The 24,262-nt window shown below is 43.8% G+C and overlaps 1 protein-coding gene across 1 annotated transcript in view; it reads left to right on the top strand.

Moving 5' to 3' along the window:
* The first annotated feature begins 390 nt into the window (after positions 1-390).
* The window catches only part of SOCS7 (suppressor of cytokine signaling 7), a 40,391-nt gene continuing 16,519 nt past the window's right edge, over positions 391-24,262 (top strand). Inside the window, exons 1-7 of the mRNA XM_064271155.1 lie at positions 391-1,355; positions 8,121-8,185; positions 10,638-10,742; positions 11,360-11,461; positions 12,316-12,446; positions 12,931-13,099; positions 16,676-16,804. Of these exons, the coding sequence (XP_064127225.1) occupies positions 391-1,355; positions 8,121-8,185; positions 10,638-10,742; positions 11,360-11,461; positions 12,316-12,446; positions 12,931-13,099; positions 16,676-16,804 (1,666 nt within the window). The remainder of the gene's footprint in view (positions 1,356-8,120; positions 8,186-10,637; positions 10,743-11,359; positions 11,462-12,315; positions 12,447-12,930; positions 13,100-16,675; positions 16,805-24,262) is intronic.

The following is a 24,262-nucleotide window of genomic DNA, read 5'->3' as shown; positions in this document are numbered from 1 at the left end:
AGCCCCAGCACCCGGGAAGTGAAAAGCAAGGGTCGAAGCAGACGACCAACAGCCAGCATGGAGGCAGCTCACGTCCAATAGCGGCCCGGGTCGCCCGCAACGTCACGCGCCGTGGAGGCGACGCGAGCACGCCCTTGAGGAAAAAGGCGTGCCCACGGCCTCCCGGAAGTGACGCCATCGGGGGGCGGTCCTCGGTGGCGGCGGCGGCGGCGCGCGTCCTGGGCTCGCGCTGCGCTCCGCGCGCCCCCCGCCCCCCTCTATGAGGCAGAGGCCGCGGCGGCCGTTCGCGCTGTCTCTCCGGGGGCCGCGGCGGGCGGGGCTCCGGCGGGGCCCGGCCTAGTCCCCACCCCAGCCCGGCTCCCAGCCGCCCGCCCTCCCTCCCTCTCCCCGATGCAGGGGGCCGAGCTCCGGGATGGCGAGGCGGCGGCGGCCGCTTCGTACCGCGTCCTGAGCCGCCTGCTCGGCTATGGAGAGGCGGCCCCGGAGCCAGGCCCGCCGCCGCCGCCCCCCGGCCATGGCCCCCAGCCGCCACCTTTCCTCGCGCGGCCGGGCCCGCGGGGCTCCCGGCCACCGCAGCTGATGGTGTTCCGCAACGTGGGTCGGCCGCCGGAGGAGGAGGACGCGGAGGCGGCCCCGGAGCCCGGACCCTCGGAACTGCTGTGCCCCCGGCACCGCTGTGCTCTGGACCCCAAGGCCCTGCCGTCGGGGCTGGCGCTCGAGCGGACCTGGGGCCCGGCGGCTGGACTAGAGGCACAGTTGGCGGCTCTGGGGCTCGGGCAACCGGCGGGGCCGGGGGTCAAGATGGTCGGTGCGGGTTGCTGCCCGTGCCCGTGCCCCGCGCAGCCGCCCCCTCCGCAGCCTCAGCCGCCTGCTGCCACCCCGCAGGCCGGGGAGGACCCCACGGAGACGAGCGACGCGCTGCTGGTCTTGGAGGGCTTGGAATCCGAGGCCGAGAGCCTGGAGACTAACAGCTGCTCGGAAGAGGAGCTCAGCAGCCCGGGCCGCGGAGGAGGAGGGGGCGGCCGGCTTCTGCTGCAGCCCGCAGGCCCCGAATTACCCCCCGTACCCTTCCCGCTGCAAGACTTGGTTCCCCGAGCGCGCTTGAGTAGAGGGGAGCAGCCGCAGCAACCTCTCCCGCCCCCGCCGCCTCCGGGGCCCCTCCGGCCACTCGCGGGTCCTTCTCGGAAGGGCTCCCTCAAAATCCGTCTCAGTCGCCTCTTTCGTACGAAGAGCTGCAACGGTGGATCCGGCAGTGGTGATGGGACCGGCAAGAGGCCTTCTGGAGAGCTGGCTGCTTCAGCTGCGAGCCTGACAGACATGGGTGGCTCTGCGGGCCGGGAGCTGGACGCGGGGAGGTGAGACCGCATGGGGAACTGGCTGACAAACTTCCTTTTCTTGTTTCATTTCCTCTTTTTTTCTACTGCTAACAGGCGCTCTGCCAATTCGTAAGATTTGGTGTTCTGGAGGTGGCAGAGACTTAGGGCTGAAGATGGTGACAGCTTCCATTAGGTCCCTTTGGAACTGGTGGAAATTGTGGGAACAACTTTAACCCTTGAGTTCACACCTCATGATGTTTCTCAACTGACTAGCAAGGTTTGAGTCTGGAGATGACTTGAAACCACACACCCACCCCGTTTCTTTTTCTTTTTTGCTTTTCCAAATTGGGTATTACAATTACCCCTGGTAGGGAGGTTGCTGTAAACGTTTGGCCTTTGGGGCAGAAAGCTGGTGTTGCATGTTGACCGCCTTGCTTGTTATTCTGTCTGTGTACCAGCACTTCACCCCCTTCCTCACTCATGCATACAGATGAGGGGATGAACTTGGGCAGTTGTGGGCCAGTAATCAGTTGGGCATCTCTACTCAAAGTTAATGCTTTCTGGCTGTCCCAGGCTTTTGTGTGCTGACCAGTGTCTGTGAGAATAGAGAATAGGTTTGTTCTCAAGCCCATGTGAGAACTCTCAGTATGAGGTATAGACATTAGTACGTCAGCTCTAGGGCAATTGATGAAAATTCCAGACTTAGACATTGAGCTGCTTGTTTTCCTGTGTTTCTGAAGTGTGGACTGTTCTCACACATCCAGTATTGGTTTAGAAAGCTGTCAACTTTTGTGTCGATGAAATGAGACTTCCCTTGTGGTAACTGCCATTGTGGTTTGTGCTTTTGGATGGGTTCTTAGATTTGAATTGGTGTTGGTGTGGCTTATGTGATAGATTCCCGAGATGTCTTGGCAGCCACAAGCCCGGGCTAAATAACAGAATGAATAAATTGATAACCTTACTGTGCAGTAGAATCACTTGGGGGGGGGGGTTACTTTATGAGATCAGTATGTCTAGGGCTCAAGAATTTGAATTAAAAAAAAAAAAAACCTCCCAGTTGATCCTCCCCAGAAGTATGACCTGGACTGGGAATCACTCATCCATGAAATTCTCTTTTCAAGGGAACTTGGGTCCTCCAGGAGGAAGGTGTGGGGTTGATTTGCCTCTGTTGCTCCTTCTGAACAACTGTGCCCTGGGCTCATTCTGGGTGTCAGACCAAACTCAAACTCCCTAAAGAAATCGGTAGGTCGATGCTTGTTGCCGGTTCAGGTAGGCCAGTATTTCTGCATTTGCCTCCCACTGAACTCATGCTGGGAGCTCAGGTCTTGAAAAGTGTGTGGCTGCTGCAATAGCTTTTTTGTGGTAGGCTCTGCATTTGATGCTCCACTCGCCAGTGGGGATGAAATTTTCATCAGATCGGGTGAGGATGGGATTGAAGCTATGGGTAATGACATAGGTTAGATTGCTAATTTTCTTGTGGTTTGCATTGCCTTTGTTCCATATTGACCAGGACTTGGTCTAGGATTCTAGAGACTCCAAATATGAGGTGTGGCGTGAAATTAGCTGCTACGTCTAATAGATTAGGAAGAGGAAAAGGCATATAACATTATACGGTTTTTTGCCTTTGGAAGCAGAATTTAATGGTCATTGGTTGCTCTGTCACCAACCTTCATATTGAGCACAATACAGATGTCTGCCGCAGAGCAAATTGGGCTGTAGCTCTGCAAAGAAGCTTAGTTCAGGGCACTGGAGAATTACATTTTTTGGTCCAGGGGCTTTTTCTGATGAATTGAAGAAGAGCTAGGTATTTGTGTACAAACGTTTGGTTGACTGCTGTTAGGAGCCAGCATGTTGTGTGGAGAATATAAATGTCCAGATTCCATTTGGAACCCCAACATCAGCTATGGGATGGGAGCCAAACATGTTTTCTTCTTCCCTTTTTTTTTCCATCTGTAAAATGGAAGAGTGAGTTCTATCTTGTTCCTGCCCTTACAGGAATAGAGTGAAGAGAATTCTAGATGGAATGTTTTGTGCTTTTTAGAAAAGAAGTAATAAGATTGAGCTAAGTTTTTTAAGTGCTTAGGATTTGGTGCTGCTTGTTAGCTTTTCCACAGCTTACTATGTGCCAGTCTTGCTGGCAGCCTCACCGCTGTGAGAAGCTTGGTGAGTCTGGCCAGGAGAGTTGTGATTTCTGTGGCTCTGCACCTCCTTCCTGAGTAAGTCTGCCCTGTCGGGAGGAAGGATGAGTTTGGGTTTTTAGTTTGTTCTCTTGTTTTGATTGGTAGGACCTGAAAGCAACGAGAAATTTCAGTCTTTTGCCAAAGGGTATATGCCTTCCTCCTTGTTGTTGGTTGGAGTTAATTATGGGTCTGCAGTCTTTGCTGTATAATTTGGGGCTTTTACAGTAACCTCTAGGCATAATTCTCTTTGCTGTTCTGAACGTTTACCTTTCCCACAGCTATCCACTAGGAAGTGCTTACTAAATCACTTGTAAGACTAAACAGTTTCCGTATTTTAACACTAAATTTTAGTTCCTTCAGATGCTTTTGAGTCTGCTAACTGGGCTTGCCTGGGTATACTTAGTCTTAAATGTAGTATTTACGAGTTAGCTTAGAGTGGACCCAGCAGCTCATCAGGTTTCTGTTCTGGAGTACTGGGCCAGGCCTTATAACATACACATGTTGGGATATAGCCTTCATGTCTATGGGCCTTGGTATAATATGGAATTTTCTGTTCAGGAAAACCAGTGGGGTTGCCTTGTCTGTTTCACATATGTTGGACTGATTGTGTTTCTTTGGATTTGATGAGAAATAGATGTTGATCTGACTTACCTTTTTGAATCATCACACAATACACACTTGGTTGGAAATGGGTACCTAGTGCATTTTTGAAGATTTTGTTTTTTACTGTTAACAGTTGGGGCTCTTACTGGCTGTCTTCATAGTTGTGAGGTGGAGAAATGGAGAACAGTTCTGTAGCGGTTTCCTATCTGTTTGGAAAAAAGATACAATTCTGGAAGGAGAGGTAGGCTGCCTTGGCATCAGTTTGGGGCCCTGCTGTTGTGGACAGACCTGGCAGACATGAGAAACCGTTTTCGCTGTTTCCTTGGTCTTTAGGTCAAAGGGGGTTTTTGAGTCATAGCATGACATGCTGAGAGCAAAGTGATTTTATGGTGTGGCGAGGAAGTTCTGACTTTATGTTTGCTTTTGGGTCCATCTTCAGTTGGTCTTTTTAACTGTTTTTCTAAGAAGGGGTTGTGGCAGCTCTCTTTTGGAATGAGCTCCCTGGCTTCAGAAAGCTCTCTCTATCCATTGGAGTCTTGTGCCTTTCAAGCCTTAACATTCTCTTCACTAACATCATTCCTAAGGTTTTAGACCTTGGGCTATGCCTCTTTGCTTTTCCCTGGAAGTTCCTTCCATCGGCCCCTTCATTGGTTTATGATGGAGTTTTGGATGTGACCTTGTTGCACAGATGTCTGTGTATTGGAACTAAAAATGAACACATGGTTTTTGTGCCTGTAGCACATGAACAGATACTAGCTTGTGACGTGTTGGAAATGGCACAGGCTGGCTGACTTGGCACTGCGTGCCTTAGCAGGGGCAGAGGTACACTGAGGCCGCAAAACCTGGTATTTGGACATCCTAGTTTGGAAGTTCTTTTAGAAAAGGAAATGTGTAAATCTTAGGGGATCAGTAGAGACAATTTATGGATAAGAGAGGGAAGGCATTGCTATTTCATTGTCTACATTTTAGGTTTTCAAGGAACTTGAAAACAGGCCAGTGGTTCTATCTATGTGTTGCCTGTCTAGTCTAATGCTTTTAACTCCTTTTATCCCACAGATCTGTTGCAAAAATTAATAATGTGCAGGGTGGAAATGGACAGAGACATTCTGTCTCTTTGTTACCAGTGCACAGCTGACACAAAAGGACTGCCAGCCTCAGGTGGGGGACAGTTTGCCTGAGGTCTTCTGCCCTGCCCTGTTCTGCCACCTGAGGCATAGCCCACCAAATCCTACCCCACCCCTCAAGTCTTCCTGCTGCCGAGATGCTAGTGACCTGCTGGCAAAGTTACACTGGCATAATTTTTGTCAAGATAATCTGGGAAGGAATAAAAATAACATGAGAATGTAGTGTAGAGCTATATCATTCATGTTGCTCTACAAAAACAGCGCCTCATCCTAGAATGGACTTTCATCATTCTAAAATATATCATGCATATGAAAGAGGGTATATTAAGTATATTGTTGTTGTTAATTGTAGTTGAGTCGATTTCAACTCTTGGCGACCCCATGTATTCAGAGTAGAACTGCTCCACAGCGTTTTCAACGCTGTGACCTTTCTGAAACAGATTGCCAGGCCTGTCTTCTGAGGCGCCTCTGGGTGGGTTCAAACTGCCAACCTTTGTGCTAGTAATCCAGCGCTTAACTGTCTCCACCACCCAGGGGTTCCTATAAAGTATATATACTGTATAAATAATAACGAGATGCATGCATGGGAACCCGTCGTTATGCTCAGCAAACAGAATGGTATCAATACCTTTGAAGAGCCCTGTGTTTCCTTGATTACATTCCCCTTCTCTCCCTCCCCTGCAGGTTACCACCATCCTCAGTTTTATGTTAATCATTCCCTTGCTTTGTTTTTTTATAGTTGTCTAGATTGGTCTTTTCATGGATGACTGCCGTTAGAATGCTCTCAGGATCCTTAAGACAGAAACTGCTTTGGGTTTTTAGTTAGGCAGTATCTCCCTGAAGAGAGAGGGAAGGAAGCACACATATTTATTCTTAGCCTTTCAGTCTTCCAGCCCCTCCACCTTCCCAAGTTTCTAGCTGCGAGGCCCCCTTATTTGCCAGGAAAAATCATTCTGGAGCTCTCAAGTGGCTCTGCCTGAGTTTAGATTCAAACGTATTTCTTTTTCTAGATCCTAGCTATGATTTTCTTCTTCAAAATGCCAGGGGCGGGAGAGAAGATGAGCTAAAGTGAGAAGGCCTCCGCAAGATGTGTGCGTTTGGGTACTGCTGTTCTTCAGTGCTTGGCACTGAAGAGCCTCGTCCCCAGCATGGGCAGATGGCAGAGTAATGCAGCTTCCTTTGAAAAGAGGCACACGGCCAAATGGCTGAGGTGTGAACCTTTTGAAAGGCCAGTTCTGTAGGTTTCTCTACTTGCTGAATTTAATGTTGTACCACAAGTTATCAAATAAAAATCAGCCTGGAAGCTCTTTAGCCATCTTAAAGTTGATGTCCAGTGGAATTAACTTTCCATTCCAGCCCTCTGGAGTGTTGGAACTAAGCTGCAGACCATCAGGAGCAACTTTTATAAACAGAGAGACTCTGTGTTGTGGTTTCTTGTTTTTTTTTGTCGCCACCTCTCTGTGTGTGCTGGCAGAGGGGGGGCATTCACAGTGTGCATCCTCATTAGACTCCTCAGTTCTCAGCATGGAGAGGGTTGCAGAGGGCATCTGAGGATAGGTCTAGACAAGGAATCAGCCAGTGTCTCAGCTATTCCTAAGTAAGACCATCGTAGTATGGTTTTGAGGCTCTGTTTGAAGTGAATTCTGAGAAGCTCAGATGTCTGTATTAAAGCATAAATGCGTCAACATCCTCCAAAGCCAAATAATTTTAAATAGGATTTCATTTTGGGTTTTCTTTCCTTTGCACCCCTCCCCCACTCACTGGTACAGTTGATAGTAGAATAGAGTTTGTTTATTTTATTTAGTTCTTTGGGTGAGGGTATTTTTGGAAGGCGAGCCAACTACAGTGCTCTCCAGAATCAGGCACTGAATTCTGGGGTGGGATTTTTTTAAAAGCCTGGTTCATTAGGGTATAACTTTTATATAGCAAAAAATCGTCTTTTTGGGGATATCCAGTTCTATTAATTTTGACAAACGTATAGTCATCGTAACCTTCACCACAGTCAAGATACAGCATATTTCCATCACCACAACAGGTTGTTTTCTTCTGTTGTAGTCAGTCCCCTCCTAAGGTGAGTTTTTGAGTGTGGCACATTTCTGGCCAGAAAGTCTTTGACAGAAGCTTTCCGGTTTCTTTCATTTCTGACTGAAAAGCCAACTGAAATTGGTACAAAGTGAAGTTATTTTTTGGTGTAACTTTTCTGAGAAGGTCTAGGTTTTCAGGCTGGTTCTCTGGAGCTGCACCAAGAAGTCTGGGAGAGCTTAGGGAAGGGAAGGGACTGTCTTCTTTGGATGCTAGGCAGGGCCCTGAACCTGAGGGAGCCCACTTGTTAGCTGATGATTGGATTTGTATCCGGGGACATTTGTGCAGAAAGCAGAGGTCTTAGTGCTTGAAGGTTGCATATATGTCCTGTAGTGTTGTTGTCAAGTAGGAATATATTCCCTGGTTCCCTGGTTTGCTTTGGGATCTCCTACTCCCAGGGGTAGGCCCAGAGGGAAAGCTGTCGCTCTGAGCTGATGCCTGTTCGGGTCAAGAGCCTTTTTCTTGGCTCCCATATGAAAAATCAACTCTGCATTCCATTTCCTTCCTCTTGTAATGGACTTGCTAATTATCACTCTAGGTGTTTTACTCTTATAATGCGCTGGGTATGGAGAGATCCAGAGGGATTTCTCATTGCTTTGTAGCCTGGTGAATTCTGTAGCCAAATCTATTTAAGGAATTGCCTTAATTAATTTAATTCTCGCACTTTAAATTTTAGGCTTTATTACAAGAGTGTTGCTGACAGTGACTTGGGTTTTCTTTGTTTTTCAGTGCATCTGGAATTCAGTGTTGTAGTGATTTAGATGTGTATGTGTTCAGTTTTCCCCCTTTATTCTGTGTTCTTTCTCACCCCTTAGGAAACCCAGGTTGACAAGAACTCAAAGTGCCTTTTCTCCGGTCTCCTTCAGCCCCCTTTTCACAGGTAAGGGTGATATATTTCTCTTTCTTCTGACATCTGAAAGCAGGAGTATTCTGAGACCTGTCAGGAAACACACTTGCCAGTGCATCACAGAGGGAGCTTCAGGCATGTCTGCAGTTATTTTCTTCTTTCCGTGCCCACTGGGTTTGGGGAGAGGCTATTTTTATGGTGTAGACTGTGTTCTTGAGTTTGGAAGCTTTATAGTTTGAGGTAAAGGCTGCTTGCTGGTAATTAGGCAGCCCTAGCATTTATGCAGTGCTTAGTTCAGGGTCATCATGTGTAAATTAAAAGAAGAAATTACAAATTCATAGGATCATGGTGCATAAAAGACTCCCAAAGTCTTAAGGTTCCTGTCCCAGCTTCCAAGGGAGTTGATGGATTATCTAATAAACATGATCCATAATTATCTGGTCTATTTTTAAAGACTTTGGGTAAAGGGGATTACATGAGCTCTTGTTTTCCCATTTTAGGGGCTAGCAGCTCTTGCAGCTGTTAGAGTTCTTCACTGTGTCTAATTTAAGTCCTTCCTCTTGCAGCAGGGAACACAGTTGCTTAAGCAGAAAAGGGATTGAGTATCCTTGGGTACCTGTTTCTTGCCTTACGGGGAACTTTTCCAGAGAGGGAGACTTTTCTACCATGTCAGATATGAAGCTTCTTCTCAGATAATAGAAAAGGCCTTTACCACATTGCTTCAAGTCTCGGAACCTCGGTAGCCCTCACTGATTGTGGCTGAGAAGCTTTTTTTTTTTTTTAGAAAAGAGATTCCAGTCCCAAACCCTTTTGGATATTGTGTCCCTCAGAAAGATGGTTAGAAGAATTATGATTTGGAAATGGACATTTCCAGGAAGATGTTAAGCAGTCAGAGGGACCCCCATTCTTGGGTAGACTATTATGAGCTGTCAGAACAAGTGACTTGTTACCTGTAGTGGGTACCTACTGTAGTGGAGAAGGAGGTCTCTGTTCTTACCCCAAGTCTAGAGTTAAAGAATCTTATCCTGTGGCAACATGTTTTCTGTTAATAATTGCTTCCTCCTTAAAGTAAGGACCACCCACGTTTGTAGGCTCAGGTTCAGTGTTCTTGCTTCAGACAGCCTTAGCTTGCTTGAATTGTATCCTTTATTTAAGTGCCATACCTACAATGTAGACCTCTCTGATCCTGGATGAGGGCAGGTGGTCACCTTAACCGCTTGTCTGGGTCATTGCATTGCTCTGGGAAGCTAGGCTCTCAGTTACCAAACTGATAAGTCCAGTACCAGCTTCCTAGAACTTCCACTGATAATTTTTAGAAGACGTTTTCTCTTTAATTAGTGTTCAAGAAATTTGTAAAAACAAACAAAAAAAAACTGTGTATTTAGGTTCCAAAAGCCCAGCTCCTTTGTCTTTTAGAGAAATTGATCGCCTCATTTTCTTAACTGAGGAACATTAAAATACTAGGCGAGGGTCTAATTCAGCCCCCTGAGGAAGAAAAAGGTGTTGGAAATAACACCCTAAGGACCAAATTAAAGAATTCCTCAGTTCTGACCAGTGGCTCAGACCAGCCAAAACATACCTATTCCTGGCTGTCAACCTAAATGTTAATAAAATACCCTTTATTTTCTGGTGACTCAAACAGAGAGGGGGTAGATAGGGTTGGGTGGTAAGGAGTGGTGTGCGTGGCAGAGAGCAGGACTGCAGGACATGCTGGGAAGTAAGAGAAACCATGTGCTACCCCTGCCAAGTTCCTACTGAGAAGCTTCCTCTAAGCTTACCTGACTTTGGCTGATGGTGAAAGTAGTTAATTTTTAGAATCATAAATGCATTTTTTTCAGCCTTTGTAACCTCAGCTATCGGGGATTATTGCTTTCCATGTTCTTTCGGGGTTCTAACAAGCCACTTGCCTTGTTCCCTAAGGCAGAACTTGGCATACAACTCTGTAAACATTAATGTGTGTGGGTTTCATTTGAATAAAGAATACCTCTTGTTCAAGGTTATATTGTAAATCAGTTGGAGACCCAGAATTAGATACCTTTACCACTGTCATCCCATGTTTTTGTCCTAAAGAATCCCTAACCCTTAAAAAAAAAAACCCTTAACACAGGCCAAAACCAAAACCACCAAACCCATTGCTGTCAAGTCGATTCCGACTCATAGCGACCCTGTAGGACAGAGTTGAACTGCCCCATAGGGTTTCCAGGGAGCGCCTGGTGGATTTGAACTGCCGAACTTTTGGTTAGCAGCTGTAGCTCTTAAGTGCTGTGCCACCAGGGTTTCCAACACAGGGCAAAGGAATGACAAAATTTAAGATTGGTTCCTCTGGTGTTCTGGGGTGATTCCAGCCCTGAAGAGCATTAGATTTTGAGCTTTTTGAGAGCCACGGACCGCTTGCCTCCCTTGCTCGCCCTTTGCTTCCCTTTGCCTTTGGCCTCTGCTTTGGGCAAGGTGCTTCTGTAACACACTTGCTCTGTGAATCCCCCAGGTGAAACAGTGTCGCTTGTGGACGTAGACATCTCTCAGCGGGGCCTGACCTCTCCACATCCTCCAACTCCCCCTCCTCCTCCAAGAAGAAGCCTCAGCCTCCTAGGTATAGTTTCCTCCCTCTCCACCTTCCTGTCTGTCTCCTCTTCTTGGGAGGGTGAACTCTAGGGACTTTGCCTGGAGCCAGACAAGCTTCTGGGTTTCTAATAATGACCCAAGTATTTCCTGTTTCTCTCTCAGCGCCCCATCATCTCCCTGAGTGGTTAACAGGTCTCTTACCTGCATGCTACAATATTTACCAAACCAAACCTGTTGCCATCAAGTCAATTCTGACTCATAGCAACTCCATAGGACAGGGTAGAACTGCCCCATGGGGTTTCCAAGGAGCAGCTGGTGGATTCGAATTGCCGACCTTTTGGTTCGCAACCTGAGCTCTTAATCACTGCGCTACCAGGGTTCCATATGTTGATAGGTCTTTTATTTATCTTGCCCTGAATGTATTGCTACTAGGCTGCTTTAGGAATATCCTTACACTCCTGGTTTCCAAGCAAAGCAAACCAGATTAAAATGATTCTTACCCTCTGTGCAAAAAGTCAGGGTGAAGATCAGGCTGTCTTGCCCCAGAGGAGGACAGCCTGATAATCCTTTTCCGTCTCCCCTGCTTTTACCTCGTTCATTCTGTGCTCCTATTTCTGAAGCTCTTGCTTTTGTTCTCTCTTCTAGATGATATCAGTGGGACGCTGCCTACATCTGTCCTTGTGGCTCCAATGGGGTCTTCCCTGCAGTCCTTCCCCCTGCCTCCGCCTCCTCCACCCCATGCCCCAGGTTAGCTTAGCTTAGAGGGAAGACTTGCAAGAATTGGGAGCATAAAGTGATAAATCTTTGAAAGATGGGAGGAATTGATATGTGGAAATATCGGCACTATGAGAAAGCTAGAACACCTTGGAAAACAGGCCGAGAACTGGTTTTTCTAACTCATTTTCTTTATGGCAGTGAATTTGATTTTTGTTAGGGATAAAAGTCTTTTTTTTTTTTTTTGTCTCTTTGCTACTGAGACTGTTGTGCAAACGTTGAGTAGATAAATCACTTAAGAAATTACCTTAATTTCAGCATAGTGAGGAGGTTTAATATGTAGCTGGTTTTCAAAGTTCTGTGGTTTTTCTAAGCTTTTCATATTTACTGCAGCCTTGTAAATAAGTACCCAAACATTTAGTAGCCCATACCTGCTTTGCCAGCCTCCAGTACCCAAGGAATAAAATGAGTGAAATCAGCATACTTTTCTCCTTGCCTGGCAAAATCGTTACTCTTCCTGGGCAAGTAAGCGAGTCACTATTTCCAAGGCTGCTTTACCGGCGCTTCACCTCGAGGTGGGAGAAGTTGGAATCGCTCTAGGCTGGTGAAGCCCCTGAAGTAGTCACCTTAGTCAGGTTAGTGAGCAGCTCCCCTATCCCTTTCCTGGGGTTAAATGCCCCGCCCATCCTTCACAGCTTACACGAGCCCACACAGCTTTTGTGTTCCAGCCCATCCAGCTCTTTTCTACTGCTTTGGCTCTCACCCTCTCCAGCTTAGCTTCTAATGCCTTGCCCCTCTTCAGTTAGCATCTCTGCTGGGGGGAAGGTCTGCCTGTGGTTGGGAAGCAACAGGAAGAAACAAGTGACCACCACTCTGTTGCCCTGCAGATGCATTTCCCCGGGTTGCTCCCATCCGAGCAACTGAATCCCTGCACAGTCAGCCCCCCCAGCACCTCCAGTGTCCCCTCTACCGGCCTGACTCAAGCAGCTTTGCAGCCAGCCTTCGAGAGTTGGAGAAGGTAGGTGGTGCCTGAGGACTGGCAGCTCCCCTCCCCTCCCACTCTCCTAATTCTGTACCCAGGCTATCCTTTTATTATTTTCGGAGGAAGAGTAGTTTCCTTGCCTCCATATTTACAGTGACAAAACAGTATGCTGTGACTATTCATTCCAGAGAAGATGCAGTGACATTGGATTTGGAAAACAAAATTAGAACATGAAGAAGAAAGGTTGTGGAAAAATTTTTACATTTCTAAGCTGATCTTGATAGATGAACTGACCCAGTCCTTGGTAGTGGAACTGCAGAATTTTTCTTCCATTACTTTTGAGGGTTAAAAGTATAGCGAGCCTGAAGAGGATGGCTAAGGACTGAGCCACTTTCCGCTGCTTTTAGCTCTTGAAATGTTTTGGAGAATAGGGGATTCTCCTGTGGTAAGATAGACCATGCTGACAGGTTTGCCATTTCTCTGTTCCGTTAACTGCTTGACTGCTTCTTGTCTTTGATAGTGTGGTTGGTATTGGGGGCCAATGAATTGGGAAGATGCAGAGATGAAGTTGAAAGGGAAGCCAGATGGTTCTTTCCTGGTACGAGACAGCTCTGATCCTCGTTATATCCTGAGCCTCAGTTTCCGATCACAGGGTATCACCCACCACACTAGAATGGAGCACTATAGAGGTAAGAGGTGCTGGAGCTCCCCCAGCTACCACTAAAAGCCTGATAAGAAATGTCAGCCAGGGTTGCCGAGCCAGTCCATGATTTCTTATATCCTCAGGGCAAATTTTGTTTCATAATTGAGAAATTTTCACATTTTAGAAAGGTACCACATATACACTTATTTGGATCTTGACCGTTATCCAGTAGTCCAAGCACATTGATAATTTCTGCAGTAAAACGTGAACAGTCACACTAAAGGAGATAAAGACCCTGAAGTGCCTCCCAAGAGGTCAGGTTAGATTTTGTTGCCAATGTTGGAAAAGGTTTCCAGAATTGTAAATAAGGGATCATGATCCTATATTAACAGAGCCCTGAGCTAGGAGCAAAGGCAGGAGAGGTGAAAAAGTGCAGACAAAGCTGAAGGTGTGGTCCCTTGTCCTTAGACATTTACAGATTGGTTAGGTCCTTGGTTGTGTGTACCCAGGGATCAGATAGGGACTTGCAGCTAGGTATGTTGGTTCTTTTCCCTTAGATATCACTAATATTTCAGTGCCTGGGAATGACTTTAGGAGCTTGTCAGACTTCAGGGCCTTACTGAGGATGTGTGCCAGGTATCTTTTTTCCTTCCTTAATTTTTTTATACTATAATTGTGTGAATATGTTCTATACATATGTATAGACTAGAAAGTCAAAGCACTTCTTATCAGCCCACTCATTTCACGCCCCACCGCAGAGGTAGCTGCTGTTAGCAATTAGATGTTTATCCTTCTAGAAACTTTTCTTTATGTATAAAAGCAACTCTGTGTGTGTGTGTGTGTGTGTGTAGTTTTACAAAACGTATCATATAATTGGCTAAGTTGTCTGGGAGAACTTTCCTTTTAAGCTCATTTAAACCTACCTCGTTACTACAAAGTAACAGTATGAATATGCTGTTATTTAACTCTTCTGCTATCAACAAACATTTAGATTTATCTCCAGTTATTCTTTATTGTAAATGTTACAGTGAATATCCTCATTTATGCCTCCATGTTCACATGTGGGAATGTTTCTCTAAGACATCTGGAAGTAGAATTTCTGGGTAAAAAGGAATACATAGCTAAAGTTGATAAATGTTGCAGTTTGCCTTCCAAAATACTACCAATTACATTCTCACCAATAGTGAATGGGAGTACCTGTTTCTCCATTCCCTGTCCAACGCTAGATATTATTAATCTTTTAAATTTATGCCACAGTTAATAGGTTAAAATAATTTTTTGTTTTAATTTGCACTTCTAGGATTTTAGTGAGTTTAAGTATCTTATATATTTCTTCCACAAATTGCTCATACCTGTTTTTCTGTGGGTCTTTTTCATGTTGATGTATACCTCTTTATTCTAGTTATTAGTCCTGTGATAGATATCTGCCCATCTGTTAACTTTATTATGGCTTCTTTGTCTTTGTCATATAGAGGGCTTTAATTTTAAGTAGTCATATTTACCTTTTTTGGTTTGTTTTAAGAAAGCCTTCTTCCCCACTCTTTGCCTTTCTCTACCTTTGCTGCCTTCTTCCCAGGAAGAATTCAAAGGACTGGAGTTATGAATAGGGAGAAAAGTCTGAGACTCAATTGAATGTTGATACAGCCGTTGGTTTCAATCACTAGAAGATATACTGGAGGGGGTAGGAAAGGGAGAGTGAGGGCCCCATTTAAAAGTATTCTTCTAAGTAGGAGGACCTGAACAAGGTTGTTGAAGAAGCTACTCAGAACAGAGCCAGTAAAACTCTTGGTAAAAGGAAGAGACAACCTAGGATCATTAGACGAATTCTCCCAAGCTTTGTTCTTTACTAAACTTAACCATTTAGAGATACTTTCTGTCAAACCATGTATAGAAAGAGAAGAGTTTAGTTTTGATGCTGTGACTGCTCTGTTCTGAATTTCTTTGCCCGATAGTCACATCAGGTCTTCCTGCCAGGCATCATGGTGATGATAATTTCCTGTTGTGGTCAGCTTTGTAGTCTCTTAAAAAATATTTATTGGAACCTTGAGATTTGTGGGATCTGTGTGCTTTAGACTGTCTTGCATCCTCCCTGGCGATACCTCCTCTTTTGTGGTCAGATGTTGCTTAATATTCCAGCCATGTCTAGAAGCAGACTTGCTGAACACAGCTCGCTGGATTGACTTTGCATCGGGGCAGTCTCTACTTGACTGCAATCAGAAGCTTGTGATAATCATTGGTAGTTGGACTGGGTAATACATCCTTTGTCAAAATACCTGCATGTGTTACAGATTTTCAAAATGTGTAGCGAACATTGGGGAGTTTCAGGGACTTGTCCCTACCATCCTTTTCCTGCATATGTGCAACCTTAAATGAGCTACAGAAGACATTGCATCGCCAGTAAGAGCCTCTGTCATGCTCTTCCTAGGTACCACCGTGTCTTCCAGCTCTCGACCATGTGCTGCTAAATTTGCTTGCATTTGCCTTTCTTGTGAGGCAGGAAGTAGCCGGTTAGGTCAGCAAAACTTTGCCCCTAGTTTCCTCTGCCCCCACCTCTTCCATAGAGAAATGCATGGAGGAAAAGATCCAGGAATTAATTAGATAACTGTGGGGTGGTTCGCTGCCTATTTTCATGCCATTCCTAAAAACAACAATGCAAAACCAAACATTTCATAGTGAAGTATTTTGATAAACCTATTAAAATGATAAATGACTGGCCATGGGAATGATGAATAAATGCTTGACCTTTAGGTTCCTGATAGGTGAGATGCCAGGAATGAGAGCTGTTTCAAATGGTTCTCTAATTACTTCTTGTTCAAAGAGGCTTTTCTTCTTTGAATAAATGGAATTTTAATAGAAGCCTTGTAGGTCTTTCCATTGCCAGCTTGCAGTGGAACATTTGTCTTCATTTTTTTAAGTGATACTGTAAAAGTAACTAGAGAGACTCAAATCTGCAGTTCTCTTGAGCAATTAGTATCCCTTTTTAGTATATCTTTGTGGGTGGTTCCTTTGGATCTAGTGCTTTAGTTTTTCTTGTTTTTTTTTAAGTCACGGGGATTCAGATTCCCGTTTGCCTTTGGGACCCTAAAGTTTGGAATAGAATCTTTGTAATGTGTTGAGGTGTATGGGATTTTAGAAGCTAAAGAAGGAAAGACTCAGCATTTGATTTCCTGTGCCTAACAAACACGTGAATGAGAGATCCACAAAACTGCTGTTGCTGTCTTTCCCTGACACTTCCATGAATAGTTGAAGACTACGTAGATCTTCTTGAGGGAGATGTCATTTAAACTTGCTTTTGCTGTGAATCTTTTCTTACGGTCTTTATAGGAAACCTCGCAGTCTCTGATTTAAGGATTAATGTTTATACTTGATGTACCTTTTATATCTTTTTTTATGATTTGAATTTATTATTTACTTGTTTAATAAAAATCTTATAAGACCTAATTAATGTCTTATTAAAGGCAACACCTGTAGGAGCAGGTGGCTTCAGGGACCTTTGTCTGGCTCAGCTTATCCACAAACTGTCCTCCCAAAAGTGAGAATCATTGTTAAAATATTCAAACCAGCCTCACAGAGCTTTCTAAAGTAAGGTTTACATTTTTACCTCTTAATTTTCCAATGGCAGGAACCTTCAGCCTGTGGTGCCACCCGAAGTTTGAGGATCGCTGTCAATCTGTGGTAGAGTTCATTAAGAGGGCCATCATGCATTCCAAGAATGGGAAGTTTCTCTATTTCTTGAGATCTAGGGTTCCAGGTAAGGCTGTAGTTATACTAATAACTTACTTTGGTATGATCTTGTACAGTATCAAAATGTGAAAAAATAAATAAATAAATAACCAAAGAAAACAGAAAAAATCATGCTTATATTTGAAGCTATTTTTCCTGGCTATTATGGCAACTACTTTTCCTAGAGCCACATGGTCAGTCCCGTCTTTGTACATTAATCCTTCAGTTTATTGAATAGGAGTCTTTGTTTATGTGACCACATAAATGAGAAAACTGACTCCATCTCTTATGTCCAAGCATCATGTGAACATTTGACACTCAGAAGTGTTTTTTTGGTCACTGATCCAGGCGTCTTGGTCTTTAAATGGGAATCAGAGAGGTGAGAGCCCTAAGGTCAGTTCTGCAGGGACAGGGAAGATAAAAGAGTGTGTATTAGAATGGCAGTGATGAGTGTCAAGGAGGCTGAATTCAATTGTAGCCTGTTAGGAAGTATCTGCTGTGGGTGTGGTCCATGTCATACTAAACATACTGTCAAAGAGTAGATACTTTTTGTTGACCTTGTCACCCTACCAGTGTTGACTACAAAGACTTCTGTCCATTTGGGCGCACTGGGCAGTTCTCGTCCCTGCTGCTGTGGTCATATGGTCTCCCTGCCCACTGACTGGGGAGCTATCTGTATCATCTCTGTTGAAGGGAAAAAAGAGATGGTTTGGATGAACCTGCTTTTATAATGCTGGGAAAAGTAAAATAAGGACAAGCACAATAATGTGAGGAATTTGTAAGATACAAAAGAACAGAACTTAAAATGAGAGCTTCATGCTTTCCCATTGAATGAAATTAATTTTCTTGAACAGGGTGCCAAGAAATTGCTCTAAAAAGTAGAAGTTACAGGGAAGCCTCAGGCAGAACATCAGTAACAGGATTGAGCCAGGTTACAGGAATGTTTTTTATAATCGCGGTGATTTAAATAAGGCATGACAGGGTGTGAACTGTATTTAATTCTCACTTCATTTAGTATTGCTCGGTGCTGTCAACACAGTTGGGTCTCATGCAGTTGACTTGGTTAAAGGGAAAAGTTCGAATTCTTCCTTTGAGGAATTGCCTTTGCTTAGCAGTTTTTAAAGTTTTTTTTTTTTTAAACATTTATTGAAGGTGACCTATGTTATTGAATATCACAAATAAGTCACGTCTCTTTGAGTAGAACTGCCCCATAGGGTTTCCAAGGAGCAGCTGATGGATTCAAACTGGTGACCTTATTAAAACTAAGAAATTAGCATTAGTGTACCACCTGTTAACTACAGGCCTTATTTGGATTTTTCCAGTTTTCCACTAATGTCTTTTTTAGTTCCAGGATCTGTTCCAGGATCCCAAAATAGTTGTCACATCTCCTTAGTCTCTTCCTGTCTGTGACAGTTCCTCAGTCTTTCCTCATCTTTCATGATATTGGCAGTTTTGAAGAGTATTGATCAGCTATTTTGTAGAATGGTCCTCAAATTGAGTTTGTCTGATTATTTTTCTTAGAATTAGATTGAGGTTATGCATTATTGGGAGAATATCACAGAAATATGCCCTTGTGTAACAATAGGGTAGTATTAGAAGTCTTCTAACTTCTCTGGGGATAATGAGAATCACATCAGCCCAAAGCTGATTCCTGTGAGGTGGAGGTCAGACATATCTCCACTCTCCAGCTTCTTTACCATTTCTGAGACCAGCTGTACTCCCCCCGCCGCCCCCCAGCATTCTCTACTTTGCTGGGTTCGATAATTTTTTGCAATATCTACGCAGAACTCAGAGGCCATACTTAGAGTTAAGTGGTTTATTAGTGAAATGACACTGTACAACTTGGGATCAGGATCAGGAAACATGTAGGCAAAGTCTGGAAGGATTCCCTGACGTGGAGAGCACATCCATCTCTTCTTCAGTGTAGGACAGCTCTCTCAGCTTGTCTTGGCCATGCAAGCAGGCAGACCCTTCTCTATGCCATGTACCTCCCCACCCCACCAGCTCCCTTAGGAGAGGCCTCCTCTTGGCTGTGCATGTCGCTGCTCTGCTGTTTAGCCCTCCTCAGCCCCCTCAGGACAGGCATCCTTTTGGTCTCCTCAGGGCAGGCCTCCTCTTGGCTGAGTATGCCCCCTTTCAGCTGTGCAGGCCTCTCAGCCTTCAACCTCCCTGCCATTGGCCTCTCCACTGCTAGCTGACAGAGCTCATAGTCACTGTAGCAACTTTGTTCAGCTCTCTGAGCTGTATTCCAAGCAGCAAGTTTCTGCTGTCATCACCGTCCCTGTCACAGGGCCCCTTCTGGGCCCATCACTGCTGAGTTTGCTGCAGGGCTGCTTCCGGACCTCTCGCTGTCTTCAGTGTTAAGCTTTGACCCATGTTACAGCTCTTTTAGGAGGTTCCTCAACTCTTCTCTCTCTGATGCTTCTCGTTTCTTGCCTTTTCTCCTTTCTCCGTTTCTGAAACCTCTGTAGGGTTGGCTGCATATATAAGCAAACTCCTTGTCAATTTCAAGGCATGGCCCTCCCAGCACAGCCAAACCCCTCAGCGGACCAAAGTCATTTCATTTGCATAGACTGTAGTATATTGACCAGTCCCTGCAAGATGCATAAAATAGACCAATCACAGGGCAGGCTACAGCCCAGGACCAGACAAATAGTATCAAACCATCAAGTTCTTTACAGCTTATCCAGGAAATGTTAGTCAACCTGGACAAAAGCCACAAACCCTCTGGGGCAGAAAACTAGGGCAAAAGTAACGCCTCAGGGTTAGGGAGAGTAAGGACACATAAAGGAACTCATTTAGTACATTATATCAGGGGGTACATGATGCCAGTGGCTTATTATAGGTGACACTAACCTTGATTGCTGTGTTAAGTTGGTATCTTAACCAAAAACAGATTTTTTAAAAAAAATCTTATTATGCTTTAAGTGAAAGTTTACAAATCAAGTCAGTCTCATACAAAAATTTATAAGCACCTTGCTATATACTCCTAATTGCTTTCCCCCAAATGAGACAGCACACTCCTTCCCTCCACTCTCTATTTTCGTGTCCATTCGGCCAGCTTCTGACCCCCTCTGCCCTCTCATCTCCCCTCCAGACAGGAGATGCCAGCATAGTCTCATGTGTCTACTTGATCCAAGAAGCTCATTCTTAACCAGTATCCTTTTCTATCCCATAGCCCAGTCCAATCCCTGTCTGAAGAGTTGGCTTTGGGAATGGTTCCTGTCTTGGGCTAATAGAAGGTCTGGGGACCATGACCTCCGGGGTCCTTCTAGTCTCAGTCAGACCATTAAGTCTGGTCTTTTTACAAGAATTTGGGGTCTGCATCCCACTGCTCTCCTGCTCCCTCAGGGGTTCTCTATTGTGTTCCCTGTCGGGGCAGTCATTGGTTGTAGCTGGGCACCCTCTAGTTCATCTGGTCTGAGGCTGATGTGGTCTCTGGCTTATGTGGTCCATTCTGTCTCTTGGGCTCATAATTACTTTGTGTCTTTGGTGTTCTTCATTCTTCTTTGCTCCAGGTGGGCTGAAACTCATTGATGCTTCTTAGATGGCAGCTTGCTAGCGTTTAAGACCCCAGAAGCCACTTTCCAAAGTGGGATGCAGAATGTTATCTTAATAGATTTTATTATGCCAGTTGACTTAGATGTCCCCTGAAACCATGGTCCCCAAACCCCCACCGCCCCGCCCCTGCTACGTTGGTCTTCAAAGCATTCAGTTTATTCAGGAAACTTCTTTGCTTTTTGGTTTAGTCCAGTTGTGCTGACTTCTCCTGTATTGTATGTTGTCTTTCCCTTACCTAAAATAGTTCTTGTCTACTGTCTAATTAGTGAAAACCCTTCTCCCTGCCCCCCGACTCCCCCCTCTTGTAACCATCAAAGAGTATTTTTTTCTCTGTTTAAACTGTTTCTCCAGTTCTTATAATAGTGGTTTTATACAATATTTTTCTTTTTGCACTGACTAATTTCTCAGCAGAATGCTTTCCAGATTCTCCCATGTTATGAAATGTTTCACGGATTCAGCATTGTTCTTTATCAATGCGTAATATTCCATCATGTGAATATACCATAATTCATTAATCCATCCATTGATGAGCACCTTAGTTGCTTCCATCTTTTTGCTATTGTAAACAGTGCTGCAATGAACATGGGTGTGCATATATCTGTTTGTGTAAAGGCCCTTATTTCTCTGGGATATATTTCAAGGAGTGGGATTGCTGGATCGTAAGGTAGTTTCTATTTTTAGTTTTTTAAGGAAGCACCAAATCGATTTCCAAAGTGGTTGTACCATTTTACATTCCCACCAGCAGTGTGTAAGTGTTCCAGTCTCTCCACAACCTCTCCAACATTTATTAATTCCTGTTTTTTGGATTAATGCCAGCCTTGTTGGAGTGAGATGGAATCTCATTGGAGTTTTGATTTGCATTTCTCTAATGGCTAATGATGGTGAGCATTTAATCCTCATTTATCTGTTAGCTACCTGAATGTCTTCTTTAGTGAAGTGCCTGTTCATATCTTTTGCCCATTTTTAAAAAATTTTTATTGTGCTTTAAGTGAAAGTTTACAAATCAAGTCAGTCTCATACAAAAATTTATAAGCACCTTGCTATATACTCCTAATTGCTCTCCCCCTAATGAGACAGCACACTCCTTCCCTCCACTCTCTCTTTTAGTACCCATTCGGCCAGCTTCTGACCCCCTCTACCCTCTCATCCCCCCTTCAGACAGGAGATGCCAGCATAGTCTCATGTGTCTACTTGTTCCAAGAAGCTCATTCTTCACCAGTATCATTGTCTATCCCATAGTCCAGTCCAATCCCTGTCTAAAGAATTCGCTTTGGGAATGGTTCCTGTCTTTGGCTAACAGAAAGTCTGGGGACCATGACCTATGGGGTCCTCCTAGTCTCAGTCAGACCGTTAAGTCTGGTCTTTTTACGAGAATTTGGGGTCTGCATCCCACCGTTCTCCTGCTCCCTCAGGGGTTCTCTGTTGTGTTCCCTGTCAGGGCAGTCATCGGTTGTAGCCGGGCACCATCTAGTTCTTCTGGTCTCAGGCTGATGTAGTCTCTGCTTTATATGGCCCTTTCTGCCTCTTTGTCTTTTGCCCATTTTTTAATTGGGTTATTTGTCTTTTTGTTGTTGGGTTTTTGCAGTATCATGTAGATTTTAGAGATCAGGTTCTGATCAGAAATGTCATAGCTAAAAACTTTTTCCCAGTCTGTAGGTAATCTTTTTACTCTTTTGGTGAAGTCTTTGGATGAGCATAAGTGTTTGATTTTTTCAGAGCTCCCAGTTATCAGGTTTCTCTTCTGCATTGTTAGTAATGTTTTGTACGCTGTTTATGCCATGTATTAGGTCTCCTAGCGTTGTTTCTGTTTTTTCTTCCATGATCTTCATGAGTTTAGAGTTTATATTTAGGTCTTTGATCCATTTTGAATTAGCTTTTGTGCATGGTGTGAGGTATCAGTGTTGTTTCATTTTTTTTTTTTGCAGATGGATATCCAGTTATGCCAGCACCATTTGTTAAAAAGACTGTCTTTTCCCAGTTAACTGATTTGGGGCCTTTGTCGAATATCAACTGCTCATATGTGGATGGATTTATGTCTGGATTCTCAATTCTGTTCCGTTGGTCTACGTATCTGTTGTTGTACCAGTACCAGGCTGTTTTCACTACTGTGGTGGTATAATAGATTCTAAAATTAGGTAGAGTGAGGCCTCCCTCTTTGTTCTTATTTTTCAGTAATGCTTTACTTATCCGGGGCCTCTTTCCCTTCCATATGAAGTTGGTGATTTGTTTCTCCGTCTCATTAAAAAATGTCATTGGAATTTGGATCAGAATTGCATTTTATCTGTAGATCACTTTTGGTAGAATAGACATTTTTACAATGTTAAGTCTTCCTCTCCATGAGCAAGGTATGTTTTTCCACTTATGTTGGTCTCTTTTGTTTTCTTGCAGTAGTGCCTTGTAGTTTTCTTTGTATAGGTATTTTACATCTCTAGCAAGATTTATTCCTAAGTGTTTTATCTTCTTGGGGGCTACTGTACATGATATTGATTTGGTGATTTCCTCCTCGGGTGTTCTTTTTGTTGGTGCAGAGGAATCCAACTGATTTTTGTATGTTTATCTTGTATCCTGATAGTCTGCTGAACTATTTGTTTCAGTAGTTTTCTTGAGGATTCTTTAGGGTTTTCTGTGTATAAGATCATGTCTTCTGCAGATAGAGATACTTTTACTTCTTCCTTACCAACCTGGATGCCTATTATTTCTTTATCTAGCCTGATTGCCCTCCAGCACAATGTTGAATAAGAATGGTGATAAAGGGCATCCTTGTCTGGTTCCAGATCTCAAAGGGAATGCTTTCAGAATCTCTCCATTTAGGATGATGTTGGCTATTGGCTTTGTATAAATGTCCTTTATTATGTGGAGAAATTTTCCTTCTATTCCTATTTTGCTGAGAGTTTTTATCATGAATGGGTGTTGAACTTTGTCAAATGCCTTTTATGCATCAATTGATAAAATCATGTGGCTCTTGTCTTTTGTTTTATTTATAGGATGGATTACATTGTTTTTCTAATGTTGAACCATCCCTGCATATCTGGTGTGAATCCCACTTGGTCATGGTGAATTATTTTTTTGATATGTTGTTGAATTCTATTGGCTAGAATTTTGTTGAGGATTTTTACATCTAAGTTCATGAGGGATATAGGTCTGTAATTTTCTTTTTTTGTGGTGCCTTTACCTGGTTTTGGTATCAGGGATATGCTGGCTTCCTAGAATGAATTTGGGAGTATTCCATCCTTTTCTATGCTCTGAAATACCTTTAGTAATAGTGGTGTTAACTCTTCTCTGAAAGTTTGGTAGAACTCTGCAGTGAAACCCAGAGCCAGGGCTTTCTTTTTTTGGGAGTTTTTTTATTACGTTTCCAATCTCTTCTTTTGTTATGGGTCTGTTTAGTTGTTCTACTTCTGTTTATGTTAGTTTAGGTACATAGTATGTTTCTAGGAATTCATCCATTTCTTGTGTTATCAAATTTGTTAGAGTACAATTTTTCATAGTAATCTGATATGATGCTTTTAATTTCAGTTGGGTCTGTTACAATATCGCCCATCTCATTTCTTATTTGGGTTATTTGCTTCCTCTCCTGTTTTTCTTTTGTCAGTTTGGCCAACGGTTTATCAATTTTGTTAAAATTTTCAAAGCACCAGGTTTTGGTCTTGTTAACTCTCTGAATTGTTTTTCAAAAATAGATTATTTTTTGAATTGGGATTAAAATAACATCTGTATATGGCAATTGGTTAATGTATCTTAAGCTCTTTTTTAATTATAGATTCTCCTTCCATCTTTTTTCCTTCTAAGTGCTTTATTCTTTATTTAGCAGTTTTCAAGGTAACGGGTTGGTTACTTATCATCCTTTGAAGGTGACCATTAGAGAAAATAATATGATTATGAACTCATGGAATTAAACATGTTTGATGGGTTTCAATCCATTGCA

Source organism: Loxodonta africana, chromosome 18 (assembly GCF_030014295.1).
Source record: "Loxodonta africana isolate mLoxAfr1 chromosome 18, mLoxAfr1.hap2, whole genome shotgun sequence".
Taxonomy (NCBI): Eukaryota; Metazoa; Chordata; class Mammalia; order Proboscidea; family Elephantidae; genus Loxodonta; species Loxodonta africana.
This window is presented reverse-complemented; position numbering and strand designations above follow the sequence as displayed.